This window comes from Alligator mississippiensis, chromosome 8 (assembly GCF_030867095.1).
Source record: "Alligator mississippiensis isolate rAllMis1 chromosome 8, rAllMis1, whole genome shotgun sequence".
Classification (NCBI taxonomy): domain Eukaryota; kingdom Metazoa; phylum Chordata; order Crocodylia; family Alligatoridae; genus Alligator; species Alligator mississippiensis.
Genome location: NC_081831.1, coordinates 23,857,622 through 23,871,883, shown reverse-complemented (window position 1 = coordinate 23,871,883; position 14,262 = coordinate 23,857,622). Strand labels below are relative to the sequence as shown.

Here is a 14,262-nt window from a genome sequence, read left to right as displayed (position 1 = left end):
CTGAGCTGTCCCCAGGGTCAGAGGTCAAGGGTCAAGGCAAAAGGCAGGGCCAGGGAGGCAGAGATGCCACCCTCCCCCCATTGCCTCTCAGCCTGTGAGAGCCATCTCTGCCCTCCCACAGGTCTACCCCCAACCCCAGAGACTGAGACTGTCCCCTTTGGTGCTGGGGACAAGGAAGTAGCTGTGGCCGCTAGGGGGCAGCAGAGATCCATCCCTTGGGCCTGGGATGCAACTGCCTCTGGGGTGAGGCAGGTTGGGTAACAGCCCCCAGGCCTGAAGCAGGGCCATCGGTCCAACAGCGGACAGCACAGAGGCCCTGATAGGGGCACCCCAACCCCCCCTGGAGAGTTCTCTGCTTGCCCAGAAGGGGGCAGCCCCCCAGCCCTAGAGGTGTCCCTCACTCCCAACCTGTAGCCCCCACCCCCCAGGTGCTCCCCACTCCCCAGCTAAAGCCCACAGCTGCATCTCCCTTACCAGGCTGGGGTGGGCTCAGGGCCACAATCCCTCATTAGCTGGCCCACCTGGGCCACTAATTAGCCCCAAGCCTGGCTGGCACCTCCCAGGAGCTTTCTGCCTATAAACAGGGTCTCAACACCTGGTATTGGTTCGTCCCTGAATTCTTGACCTTTGACCTTGGCCCCTGTAGAGATCTCAACTCCACCCATTACGCCACACTCCCTCAGCTGCCTGTGATGAACCTATGGCAAGCCAGGTACTGACCCATTGGGGGGGGGTGGGGGGGGGGAGCAGCCTGATGCAGCCACCTCTGGGGTGAAACGTTGGGGCTGGGCCTGAGAGCCCAGATGCCTGAGTTCTCTCCCCAGCTTTGGGAGGCACCGTCTTGTATTATGGCATCCACCCCTGGGACTAATCAGATCCTTGCCTCAGTTTCCCCAGTGCCCCCTGGCGGTGGTGGGGGAGGAGGGCACCTGGGAACTCCCCACTCCAGGCAGCTCCTCCCCCCCCCCTCAGTCCTATGGCGCCCTCTGGTGGCAGAGGCCGAGGCTGGAGTAGCAGGCTGGCTGCCTTGATCTGTGGCCCAGATGCCCCCATTGCTGCCCTGTCCAGAACCCATGAACAAGCCCCACACCCTCCCTCCACAGCAGCAGGGCCGTCCCAGCCATTGCAGGCACTGTACAAAGACCCAGCCATGATCCCCTTGCAGCTGCCAGGGGTGTGGACAGGGGGAAACTGAGGCATGGTGGCTGCAACAGTGGGGGGTGGAAGGTGGACCCAGCCATCCAAGCAAGGCTATAGGGATAGGACAGGATGGACAGGCCTGGACCCACCAGATGGGGATGTGGTTTGACTTCCCCACTGTTGTGATGCCACAGAGCCGTGACTCCTGCCCACTGTTGGAGGGAGGGCAGGGCTAGGTGTTATGTAGTCCCTCCTACAGCCCCCCCCCATGATGTCACAGGCTGGGGTTCCAGGGGGATTCCCGTCCATCCACAAGGCAATGGGGATTCCCTCTCTTCCTCTTCCCTGAAGACCCAGGTGCATTAGAAGCTTGACAAGGGCTGGGGGGGCAGGGTTTGGTCAGGGAAGTTCCTGCCCCCTTCTGTTATCCCCTTCTCCAGCCTTGATCTAGCAACCCCCAGCCCCAGCAGAGAGGGACTAAGTGACTAAGCCAAGGCTATATGGAAAGGCAGTGGCAGGGGATAGACTGGGCCTGATCAAGCAGCCCTGTTGTAGCCTGGTCCCCTCCTCAGCCCCCTGCTGGAGTCAGGCTGGGAGGTGGGGCTAGAGCAGCATGGCCTGGGAGCCTGGATGCCTGGGTTCTCTTCCTAGCTCTGGAAGGACATTCCCCTGCATTCACCTGTCCCCTGTGGCTCCAACTGCTATGCCACACTCCCCCGAGTGCCTGTGATGACCCCCTGGCTAGCATGGGGATGCAGGAGAAGCTGCCTGATGCAGCCACTTCTGGGGTAGAACATCCTGGGGCTGTGTATCCAGGGTTCCCCCTCTAATCGGGGACTGGTCTGGGGAAATGGGACAGATGGAAGAATTGAGAACAGATGCCCTTCCCCCAGGACCAAGTCAGACCCTTCATAGATTTCATAGACATTAGGGCTGGAAGGGACCTCATGAGATCAGGTCTCCCCTACCCTGGGGGTCTTCAAGAGGAGGTTAGATAAGCATCTAGCTGGGGTCATCTAGACCCAGCACTCTTTCCTGCATATGCAGGGGGTTGGACTCAATGATCTATTGAGGTCCCTTCCGACCCTAACATCTATGAATCATTGGGTCAGCTGGGGCCAGATCACCCCAGCAATATACTTTAAGAAATGCTTGGATGTCTATCAAGAATAGGTGCTTGCACCACTTCGGGGGGAATCTATTCCAGACTCTGGAAACTGGGACGATAAAGAAGTTTTTCCTTATGACCAGTCTAAAACAGTCTTCCAGTAGTTTGTGACCATTCAACCTTACTTCAGTTTCCCCAGCCTCCCTACTGGGGACTGGGGTAAGGGCAGCTCCAGGTCCTGCCCCACACCCTCTAGTGTCCCCTGGTGACAGGCCCCAGAACCTGGAGCCCCAGGTGCATTAGGAGCTTGACAAAGGCTCCTGATGATAATGACCCAGGATAAATAACTGAATAAACAAGTCTTGATGGACGCGGGGTGGGGGGGAATTAGAAGACACAGCTCCCGTAAGGGTGGAGCGGGGGAGGGGAAGCAGGAAACCATTACAATGCAACGTGATTAAGAGTCAGATAAATAACTTTAATAAGCTTTCTACTACACCCATCACCAGACAACATCAATAAATAAAGCCCTGTAAAGTGCATTGTGGAGAAGGGGTAGAAACCCAGTCTGAAGTGTTCTTGAAGACAGGAGAGGGGGGAATGAAGGACCTGGGGTCTTTCCGGGGAAGGATGGAGATTTGGGAGCCTACGGTGGAGAGGAACGGAGATTTAGGCACCCACGGCAGGGCTGAAGACGCACTTCACCCCTCCCCAGCCCCTAGAGACCAGGCGCCCTGAGATCTAACAGTCTGTGGGGGTGGAAAAATATATAGATTCCTTTAGCACCATTTAGGCTTCAGATGAACAAGAAGCTGCGAAGAACGCCTCGGCGTGGAAAACCCCATGAGGTTTCAAGCAGCTCCCGTCAGCTGAGACTTGTGTTTCCACCCACAGGCAAAATCCAAGTCCCTTTCAGGAAGCCTTTGAGAGCACAGTCCTCTAGATTTCATCCACTCCCCCTGCCCCCACCATGAACAAAAACCAGGGTTGCCCCATAGCAGATCAAACTGAGGAGTTAGGGGGGAAATAGGGTGTTTCCTGGGCCAGTCTGGGTCTTCCCTGGGCTGGAAAGAATAGTCTGGGGAAGGGGAAGTGGGGGCAGGGGAGAGTTTTGGGTTCAAGTACTCAGTATTTGGCCTTCTCCTAGACCCTGATCTCTGTTACCCACCCCCGCTGTGTCGCTTCAGGGTGGGGAAACCAGGCTGGAGGAAGCGACAATGATCTAGGTAATGCTATGACCAGAGTCCAAAGGAGAGACTGGGGGAAAAAATAAATCTTCCCCCTCACCTCAGTTTGCTCTGAAAACAGACTGTTGTCTCGAGGAGACACTCCCTTCTTTTGTGCCCTATAGGGCTTATGACACACAGCGGAGCCACCAAGAATCCAACCAGCGGAAGGTGGCACCGGCATCCTGAGCTTCTGGGGGTTTTTTACCCCTCTCCAATCTCTGTCCATGCCAGGAGGGAAAGCAGCACTGTTGCAATAAGTTACCACCCTATAAACAACCCCCCCAATAATAAATAAAAAACAATGTCCGTCAAAGATTTCCCCAGCCCCGCCAGATCTAGGGGGGTGGAGGACAGGCAGGATCAGGGCCAGCTTGCAGAATTGGAAGGGGTATAGCTGGATACCCCTCCTGCCTATCCCCCCACATCCCTTCGATTGGTCCTGGCATCTTCTGCATAGGCTTGACCAGCTGATTGTTCATGGATCCCACTGCTGAAACCAATCTCCAGGTCTCTGTTTCACCCTTACGGTGACTGGTGGGGATGGAGGGGGAATCTCATAATCCCCCACTGTCTGTCAAGTCCCCACCAGGCAGCCGGAGAAGCCCCAAGAAGTTGCGGGTTCTCCCAGCACTCTGATCCAACTGCCATGTCTCCAGGGCTCGGGGCTCAGTGGATAGGCGGGCAACCAGGCGGGTGCCAGCTTTGAGGTAGCGCATACCCAGAGACAGCTGGGATGGGGCCTTACCGGCCTGGGGTGCCAAGGACAGCTGTACTGTGACAGCTGGGGTCATGGTGATGCCCTCCATGTGGACCTGAAGCTCCACGGTGCTGTTCTCCAGGCAGGACCGGGCAACCACGCAGGTAACCGCGAGCTGGGCATAGAGTAAGTAGAGGCCAGAGACTTTGACTTCCAGCTGGTGCGTGGCCTTGTTGTAGTGGAAGTCCGGGCTATGGACCACACCATAGATGCCTTCCTCATATTGCAGCTCAATGTTGTTTGGGCTGTCTTGTAAACTAGCTGGAAGAGAACAGAAAGAGGCAGGATGGTTAATTCAATCATGTGTCATAGCACCCATGTTGCAGCCATCTTATAGGAAAGTCTCCTAACCACAGGGCAAATGAGATCCCGCCTTGTGCCTGTGCTAACACCCAATCCTCTTTCAGGATCCAGAGCAATGGGGTGCAGCAGAAATATCACTGCACTCTCTGCTGGCTGAAAAAAGGAACGGCTGTATTGTGTGTCATAGCCCCTGTGCTGCTAATGGCTCATAGGAGTCACCTAACAGCAAGGGGAGAGATGATTCCCTCATGCTTGTTTTAACATCCCATCCCCTTCCAAGATCCAGGAGCACTGAGATGCCATCTGCTGGCTGGAAATTTAAGTGGCTCAGCTGTGTGTCATAGCCCCTGTAGTGCTGCCAGCTCATGGGAAAGTCTCCAAACAGCAAAGGAAAGATGATTCCCTCATGCTTGCTCTAACACCTGATTTTCCCTGTCCACAATCTGAGCAGAAACACTACAGTGCCCCTTGCTAGCTGGAAACCTGAATGTCTCATCTGTGTATCATAGCCTCTGTTCTGCTGCTACTTCATAATAGAGTCTCTTAACAGCAGGGAAAAGATGGCTCCCTTATGCTTGCTCTAACACCTGATCCCCTTCCACATCCCAGGAGTACTGGGGTGGAGCAGAGCTGCTACAGCAGCCAGGGGGACACCTGAATAGAGCCACTGTTTGTCATAGCCCCTGTCATAGTGTCTTTGAACAGCAGGGGAAAGATTATTCCCTCGTGCTTGGTCTCACACCCAATTTCCCCTTCCATGGCCCTGAATAGCTCCACTGTGTATCATGTACCCTATACTGCCAAGGGGAGAGTCTCCCACAGGTTACAGCCCCTGCGTGGCCAATGGCACATAGGAGAGTCTCTTAAAAGCAGGGTCCTGTCTATGAAGTGGCATTCCTGTCCTGCTCTGGAGGGGCCTGGATCATACTGGGGGCAGCAGGCGGCAATTCTCTGGGGCCTAGACTGAAGGTCGATGCACTGGACCCCACAGGGCCTTTGCAGCATTGCTCTGTGGGTAAATCCTGCCCCCCCACCCAGAACCAGGCACCCTCTAGTCCCCACCCCGCTCTGTGTGCCAGCCTCAGCACCTTGCAATGGAAAGCAGCAACACTCTACACCCCCAACCCATGACACTGGGTGAGACTGGGAGGCAGGAAGGGGATCACGGAAACCCTCTGCTCTGCTGAGACCGGAAAATAAATATTTATAGTCCTATACACATGCATGTGGTTGAGCCAAGAGCCTTAGAATGAAGAGGGGAGGGAAATGCTCCCCCGTTTACCGTATATCCTCACATACCCCATGCCTCTGGGATGCACCTTTTGGGGGGGGGGATACTAATCAAATGAATCAGAATGGTTTGTTTTCCACCCTTCTTTACCTGTTTTAACGCCACCTCCCCACACACACACCCCCCATATTACTATGCCTAATAGGAAGGCGGTGAGCATTATACATAAATCAATATGGTATTTTTGGTTGGTTCCAAATGCATTGACTCTCCCTCCAGCTCTTAATGATTCAACCCATAGAAGAGCACTTTTTTTTGCTTTGGCTCAGCCCAGGGCTGAAAAATGCAGCCATCTCTGGGGTGAAGCAAAGCAGGCAGCCACCCATAATAGTTTTCCAGGGGAAGCCAGCAAAGAAAAAGTATCTCTTGCCTGATGCAGCAGGCCTCTGTGGTTACAACAATGGGGCTCAGCAGAGGCTAAGGCTACCCGCCCTCCCAGAACTGCCCAGGAGGAAGCAGGGAGGATGGGTAGAAGGCAGTGTAGAGCAAGGGTCACAGCAAGCAAGGCCATTGTATCATGCTCACTGACGTTGCCTGAATGATTGGAGAAGAGCTGAGCCTGGATCTAATGGTAGGGGCTGGTGGGGGGCGGACGGACAGAAGGACAGACAGGTGTTGTATGTGTGAGCTGGGAGTCTTTGAAGGGAGTGGAAAGGAGCCATGATGGCAGCTTAGCAGCTACTGGTCATGGGGACCCAGTCCTCCCAGTAACCTGCCCCACCCCACCCCACCCCATCCGCCATGCCTTAGAGCTACTCACCCTTCTGGATAAGCAGGTGGGCACCAGACGTGTGCTGCAGAGAGAGGGGAGAGGAAGGAGTTTTAGAAGGGGCTTGGATCAGGCTGGGGTTGGGAAGGGGGTCTGGGCCTGGAACAAGGATCACAGCCCGCAGCTGCCCAGCAACACAGACAGACACTGATCTCCACCACCCCCCACCCAAGGTGGGGAAACAGGCATCCTGGCACCGCTGTGGAGAGGATGATGGGGACAGAGCCTCCCTGGACAGACAGACAAACATGGTCATCCCCCCCCACCCCACGCCAGATCTCCAAGTTCAGGACTGTCCCACCCCTCCAGGTGGGGAAACTGAACCATGCCACCTCCCTGGCACCGCTGGTGCTGCTGAGGGCAGAGCCTACAGTTGGACAGACTGTTCCCCCCTTGTCCCCAAGACAGACACATCCTGACACCCCCACACCCGGATCTCCGAGCCCCATCTCCTTCCTTGTCATCCCCCACCCCTCCAAGGTGGGGAAACAGCTGCCTCCCTGACACCACTAGAGGTAGGATGGTGGAGACAGACTCCCCTGGACAGACAGACAGACATGGACTATCCCCTCCCCCCCACCACACACACACACCCAGGTGGGAAAACTGAGGCACCTCCCTGGCACCCCCAGGGCTGCTGAGGACACAATGTGGGGATGGACAGACCCCCCCCCCAGACAGATAGACAGACACTGCCCCCTCCCACCCCATCTCCAAGCCCCATCTCCCTCCCTGCCCTCCACCAGGTGGGGAAACTGAGGCACAAACTGCCTAGCACTACTGAGGGCAGAGCCTTGGCTTGGACTAGGGTTGCCAACTCTGACTGAAGCTAACCCATTCACAAGTTCAATCTCCCGCACTGCTTTCAACAGCCACGGAGAAATGGATACCAATTCCAGTAGACTCCCAGGCAATCCAGGAAGGCTGGCAACCCTAGGTTGGACAGACCTGCCCCCGAGACAGACAGATAGACAGTGCTGCCCCCCAAGAGACAGACTAGATGCCCCATCTCCCTCCCTGCCCCCCCCCCCCCTCCAAGTAGGGAAGCTGAGGCACAGGCTCCCTGGCACCGCTGGGGGCACAGCCTGGGGTCGGACAGACCTCCTCCCGACAGACAGACAGACAGACAGACAGACGCTGCCCCCGGCGCCCCGCTCACCTGCAGGCCCCCCAGCAGCTCGGGCGGGGGCAGCGGCCGGGGCCAGACGCGCAGCGCCGAGCACAGCGCCAGCCCCAAGCAGGCAGCGCCCAGCGCGCCCAGCGCCGCCAGCAGCAGCGCCTGGCAGGGCCCGGGCCCGGCGGCCGGGAGGGGGCTCTGGACGGCCGGGGCCGGGGCCGGGGCCGGGGCCGGGGCCAGGGCCGGGCCGGGCTGGCTGTGGTGCTGCGGGGACATCGCGGCGTCGAGCGGGGTGAGGCGACTTCGGGCGCCGCGTCTTTAAGGGCTGCGGAGCCGGCGGGGGCGGCCGCGGGGTTTCCGCGGGCGGCTCCGAGCATCACGGGCAGGAAGAGCCGGGGGGATGGAAGGAGCGCGGAAGGAAAGAAAGGAGGGGGAGGAAAGAGGGGGCAGAGGAAGGGGAAAGAGAGAAAGGGAGGAGTGTGGAAGGAACGAGGGGGAAAGAGAAAGGAAGGAGGAGTGGGGAAGAGAGAAAGGAAGGAGGAGTGAAAGGGGTGAGAGGGAAAGACAGGGTGGGGGAAAGAAGGGAGGAAGGAAAAAGAGAGAGAAAGGGAAAAGAGTGAAAGGGTGGAAGGAAGGAGTGTGGATAAAGAGGGTGAGGAGGAAGGGAGGAAGGGGGAAGAGAAAAGGAGGGGATGGAAAAGGGGAGACAGGAGGAGGGAGGTAGAAGAAAGGGCAAAAGAAAGAAGGGAGGAATCTGGGGAGAGAAAGGGACGAGTGTGAAAGAAAGGAGAGTGGAAGAGAGAAGAGAGGAAGGGGAAAGAAAAGGGAGGAGCCTGGAAGGAAGACCGGTGAGAGAAAGGGAGGAGTGTGGAAGAGCAGGAAAGAAAGGAGGAGGGTGGAAGAGCAAAAGGGAGGAGCGTGGAAGGGAAGAGAGTGAACGGGTGGAAGGGAGGAATGTGGATAGAGAGGGTAAGAAAGAAGGGAGGAAGAGGGAAGAGAGAAAGGGAGGGGATGGAAAAGTAAGGGAGGAGAGAAGAGGAAGGTGAAGAGAGGGCAAAAGAGGAGGGTAAGGAGAGAAAGGGAGGAGTGTAGACATGTGGAAGAGGATTATGGATAGAGTGAGAGAGAAGGGAAGAGAGTGGGGGAGAGAAGGAAAGAAAGAAGGAGTAGGGAGGAAAGTGTGGAGGAGGAGGAAAGAAGGGAGGGGAAAGAAGAAGAGTGTGAAAAGGAAGGGGGTGAAAGAAAGAAGAGAGGAGTGTGGAAGAGTGAAAGGGGAAAGAAAGAAAGAGGGGAGGAGGGAAAAGAGAAAAGGAGAAGGGTGGAAGAGAGGATGAAATAAGGGAGGGGAGTGGGGAGAGAAGGAAAGGGAGGAGTGTGGAAGAGTAAGTAGGAGGGAAGAAAGAGAAGAGGAGAGTGGAAGAAGGTGAAAGAAAGAAGGGAGGAGAGTGGGGAAAAAAGGAAAGATGGGGTGGTGTAGAAGGAATGAATGAGTGGAAGAGAAGGGAGGAAGGGGAAAGAGAGAAAAAGGGAGAGTGTGGAAGAAAAGAGGGTGAAAGGAGGAAGGGAGGAGTGAGGAAGAGGGGATGAATGAGTGTGGAAGAGAGGGGAGGAAAGGAGTATGGGGACAAAGGGACAAATATGGAGGGAAAGAATGAAAAAGGAAAAAATAGGAATGTGTCAAGGAATGAATGAGTGTGGAAGAGAAGGGAAGAAGGGAGGGGAAAGAGAAATAAAGGAAGGAGTGTGGCAGGAAACAGAGGGTGTGGGAAAGGAAGAAGCAGAATGTAAGTGAAAGAAAGGGAGAAAGGAGGAATGTAGGAGAGAAAGGGAACGAGTGGAAGCAAGAAGGGAGGGGTGTGGGAGAAAGCGTGAAACAAACAGGATGAGAGAAAGGAGGAGCCTGGGAAGGGAGAAAGAAACACAAGCAAGAGCAAGAAGGAAGAGAAACGTGACAGAAAGCAGGAAAGAGTGGAAGAAAAAGGGCTGAATGGGACAGAAAAAAAAGCAGTGTAAGAGAGGGAGGCAGGAAGAGCTGGGCAGAGGAAGTGTGCAGGAGAGAATGAAGGGATGAGCGTGAAAGAAAGAATGGGTGAAAGACAGGGTGTGGGGAAGAGGATGAGTGGGGAAAGGAGGAGTGTGGGAGAGAAAGGAGGGATGTGTGCAGGAGAAAGGACCAAGTCCAGTGAGTTCTAAGGCACAGGGGCTTGGTTTACTATTGGTCTGTACAGCGCCTGGCTTGGCCTGATCCTGAATTGGGGCGACTGCACAGTGCCTGGCACCCCTGATCCCACATTGGGAGGTCTGTACCCTGCTAAACCTGGCCAGGGGAGGGGGGTCTGTACAGAGCCCAGCAACCCTGATCCCAGCCTGGTGAATCTGTACAGCTCACGGCATGACAGGCCCAGGGGCATTAGGTGCTTAGTGATCCCTTGGAAGAAAGCAGGGGGAGGAGTGCATCCCCACTCCATAGTGATTCTCCCACAATGCACTGCACTCAGGAGACACCTTGGGAGAGAAGCCACAGTCCATCCCTCTCACACAATGCCTGTGCAAAGCCACCTCTCGCTTACTCCCACGTGCAACAGATCCCCAAGGGCTCACACCAGGGGCTGGGGCAGCAGTAGTAGGGCTTTTATCCCGGAAAATGGCAGGCCCTAACCTGGAATGCCTTGCTGCTGGGGAGCAGGGCCTATCCTTTCCCGTATCTGGCCAGGAACCAGCCTGGGTGGTGGTAGCTGGAAGCATGGGGAGGGCACAGATGCAGGGGTGGGAAAGTGGTGAAACTTCCCCTGGTGAAAGTTTCCCAGCTGCGGCTCGAGTGACTGGAGATTTGTTCTACTCCTTCCTCCTTCCCTTTTCCCTGGCTGCTAGTGCATACATGGCACTGGACACATTAGGCACCAATCCCAGCTGGGCTGTGTGTCACACTGTGTGCAGCGCTGGACACACGGGGCCCTGACCCCAGCTGGGCTGTGTCACAGTGAGTGTACAGACACCACTGGACACATGGGGCCCCAATCCCAGCTAGGCTGTGTGTCATGGTGTGTGTACAGCACTAGACACGAGGCCTGATCCTAGCTGGGCTGCATATCACAGTGTGTGTACAGTGCCAGATATGTGGGGCCCCGATCCCAGCAGGTTGTGTGTCAGTGTGTGTGTACAGCACTGGATACATGAGACCTCAATCCCAGCTGGGCTGTGTATCACAGTGTATGTACAGCACCAGACACATGGGACCCCAATCCCAGCCAGGCTGTGTGTCATGGTGTATGTACAATGCCAGACACGTGGGGCACTGACACCAACCAGGCTGTGTCACATAGCGCTGGACACATGGGGCCCTAATCCTGGCTGGGCTGTGTTTCACGGTGTGCGTACAGCACCAGACATCCCGGGCCCTGATCACAGCCAGGCATCTGGGCTCCCAGCCCAGCCCTCCCCCCGCCCCCCCCCCCGCCTTTAACCACTCAACATCACTCCCTTCCCAGAGCCAGGGCTGGGGATGTAGAACCCAGGAGTCCAGCCTCCCTGCTGTGTAGCTGAACCTTTTGACCCTACTTCTCCCTTCCCTTCCCCCCCTACCTTACTTAGGGGGGAACCCAAGAGTCCGGACTGCCCAGCACCACCCCCACCCTTAACCACCAACCACCCCCCCACAGGGAAGCCTCCCTGCTTCCTACAACCCATGCCAGGAAGGGATCCCCGGCTGCTGCCTACTTCAGCACCCTGGGGAGAGAACCCAGGCATCCGGGCTCCCAGCCCCCTGCTTTAAGCAGTCAATCCCATTCCCTTTCCTAGCTGGGGAGAAAACCCAGGTGTTCTGACTCGACTCAATCCCACTCGTCTGCAGAGCTGGAATACAACCCAGGTGTCCATGCTCTGCTCCTTGGGAGACACCACTTCCTATCCTAGAGGTGACCGCATTTCAGTGCTGAGTGAATGCTCCTTGTTCATCCTATATGGATCATACCATGTTCCACCCCAGAGCTGGCTGCATTTTAGTGCTGGGTGACTGATCCCCGTTGAGTCCTGCAGTACAACTGGCCACCACTGGCTGCATTTCTGTGCTAAGAAAATGCCCCCTGTTCATCCTATCTGGATGATACCACCTCCCACCCCAGGGCTGGCTGCAGCTCCAATGCTAAGCGAATGACTCCTCTTCACCTTTGCTGTGATGCTCTCTGGACCACACCGTGTCCCACCCCAGAGCTGGCTGCCTTTCAGCACTGAGCAACTATGCAGCTTTCAATCCAGCCTCACTGCCCCTCCCCAGAGCCAGCTGCATCTTGCCCCAATTGGGCTTCTCAGGGCTGAGATGCGTTTTCAAGCTCTGAGTTTTGCCTGAGATCAGGGTTGCACTAGGTGCTGTACAGACCCCCAAGTTGAGACTCGGGGGTACCAGGCACTGTCCAGACCCCCCAGGCTGGGACTGAGGAGCACTGGGCACTGTACAGAGCCCCCAGGCCAAGACTTGGGGGCATTGGATGCTGTCCAGACAACCCAGACTGGGATCAGGGGAGGGGGTTGAGCCTAACAGAGACAGGTAAGAAATTCCAGGACAGGGAGGGCAGGAAACTCCAGGGACAGTAAAATCCCTGGTCGTGGGGGGGCCAAGAAGAGGAATTACCCCCTCCCACAGGGCCCAGAAACCTGCTTCCTCTTCCTGCCCCAGGCTCACATAAGCTTCCACCTTCCTCTTCCCAGGCCTTAGAGGAGCCCCAGCAAAGGAGAAGAGAGCTGGGGGGGAGATGGCCCCCTGTGGGGAAACTGAGGCAGGGAGTTGGGGGACAAGGGAGGGGGCTCACTCCCATCTGCCAGCCGTGGGGGAGTGGGGAGAGAAGGGGGGGGGGGAGACTGTTGCAAGTCTCTTTGCTCTAAAAGCAAAGCGCCCCCATAGAGCTAGAGAGAGAACCCAGGCATCCGGGGACCCAGCCCCCCACCTTGCTCTAACCCCCCAGACACCAAAAGATTGAATGAGGCACAAGAGAGCAGAGGCAGATTTGTACAGTGCTAGCGCCCCCAATCTTGGCCTGGGGGGTTCGGACAGCACCCAGCACCCCCTGATCCCAGCCTGGGGGGCTGGACAGCACCTGGAGCCCCCCAATCTCAGCCTGAGGGATCTGCGCAGCACTTGGGCCCCGGTGTTATTTCCCCGGTGACGCGATGAGGATTCCCCGCCCCCAACTTTGGTTTCGGTCCAAGTTCCCCCTTCAGAGCAATCCGTCCATCCGTCCCCGTCCCCCCCACCGCGGCCGCCGCTGGGGCTCAGCCCCTCCCCCCATCCTTGGGGGGGCAGTTCCCAGCACTGTGGATCCCAGCTCAGCCTAGGAAGTAGGCGGAGGGAAAGGGCTCTGTGCCTCAGCTTCCCCAGCTTGGGGGGATCCTGGGGACCAAATTGGCATGGCTGGTTCTGCCTGGGGGAGCTCCGTGCTGCTCTCCCCTTCCCGCCCTCCAGCAGGGTTTGGGCTGGCAGTGCTCTTTGCCTCAGTTTCCCCACCCGCGATCATACCCATTTCATGGGGCCCTGAGAAAGCAGGTGGAGGGCAGACCCCATGGGGGCGCGGTTGTCCTCCCTCCCTGCCCCCCGCCTTCCATTAGCCCCGCCAGGAATCCCCTTGGCTCCGGGGTGGAGCATGGGGGAGAGCCCAGGCATGCTGGCTTGGTTTCCCCATCTGCCTTGGGGCCAGGGCAAGGCCTGGGGCAGGGCTGGGGGCCTGGTGGATAAGGAAACTTAGACAAAGAGGGTCCCCCTCCAACAACCCCCAGAGCCCCTTCAGCGAGCAGGGGAGCTGGGCAGAGGACCCAGGCGTCCGGGCTCCCTGCCTGGCCCCAGTCAACCTAGTATACTGGGTTTGCTGGGAGAGGGAAGTGGGCACAGGCCCCAAACTGAGACCCCCCCCATCCCCACGGCCTTAACCCCTGCCCTGCCGATGCACCCCTACAAACCCGCAGGCCTGGGAGGGGGGGTCTTTTCAATCTCGGACGCCTGGGGTCTTTCCCCCACCTGCCCTGAACCTGGCACCCGGGAAACTGCCCCCGTCCTGGCCTGCTGCAGCCCCCTGCCATTGGCGGATGTTCATTATTATTCTTGGGCGGAGTTGGGGGAGGGGGTGCTGGGACCCTGGGTTCTCTCTGGGCCCTCTGGCCCCTTACCGCTGCGCCTCCACCCCGCCGCGGGGGACTCCCAGCTCCTGGAAGCGGAGCACTGGCTCATACTGGGCGAACTGGGAGCCCCGGACGGGGGACTGGCGGGAGCGGGGCTCGAACCGGCGGGCATCTGGCGTCGAGGCAGGGCTGAGGGCGCCCCCTAGTGGGGATGGGGAAGTTGCGGCCACCCTGGGGCAACTGGGGTTCAGGAGCCCGGGAGGGAGTCCTCGGGTCCCACCATCTGCCCCCCAACCCTGTTACTGCCCCGCCCAGCCTCGGCTAATTGCTCCCGAGCTGCCCCCCCATGGGCTGTAGGGTCCTCGTCTACACTAGGGCGTCCCAAGAAGGGGAGCTGCGGATTCCCGCCCCGGCCCCGCTCCACTGGTGAGCGGGGGCGGGGC

General features: G+C 57.7%; 1 protein-coding gene across 1 annotated transcript; it reads right to left on the bottom strand.

Annotated features, from left to right (window-relative positions):
• Window positions 1-2,705: 2,705 nt before the first annotated feature.
• Window positions 2,706-11,133, bottom strand: LOC109283429 (uncharacterized). The gene is made up of 3 exons (XM_059732366.1): window positions 7,757-11,133; window positions 6,589-6,622; window positions 2,706-4,495 (listed from the first exon to the last, which is right to left on the bottom strand). The coding sequence occupies exons 1-3, from the start codon at window positions 7,988-7,990 to the stop codon at window positions 4,032-4,034; spliced, it is 732 nt and encodes a 243-aa protein (XP_059588349.1). The 5' UTR covers window positions 7,991-11,133; the 3' UTR covers window positions 2,706-4,031.
• Between the last annotated feature and the right edge of the window lie 3,129 nt (window positions 11,134-14,262).

What these genes read in the sequence shown, in the direction of transcription:
- LOC109283429 (XM_059732366.1), bottom strand. Translation starts at nt 7,990, where the DNA reads ATGTCCCCGCAGCACCACAGCCAGCCCGGCCCGGCCCTGGCCCCGGCC. An exon ending in AGCTGCTGGGGGGCCTGCAG is followed by an intron (nt 6,623 to 7,756) that starts GTGAGCGGGGCG and finishes CTCTCTCTGCAG; the next exon opens with CACACGTCTGGTGCCCACCT. An exon ending in CCACCTGCTTATCCAGAAGG is followed by an intron (nt 4,496 to 6,588) that starts GTGAGTAGCTCT and finishes GTTCTCTTCCAG; the next exon opens with CTAGTTTACAAGACAGCCCA.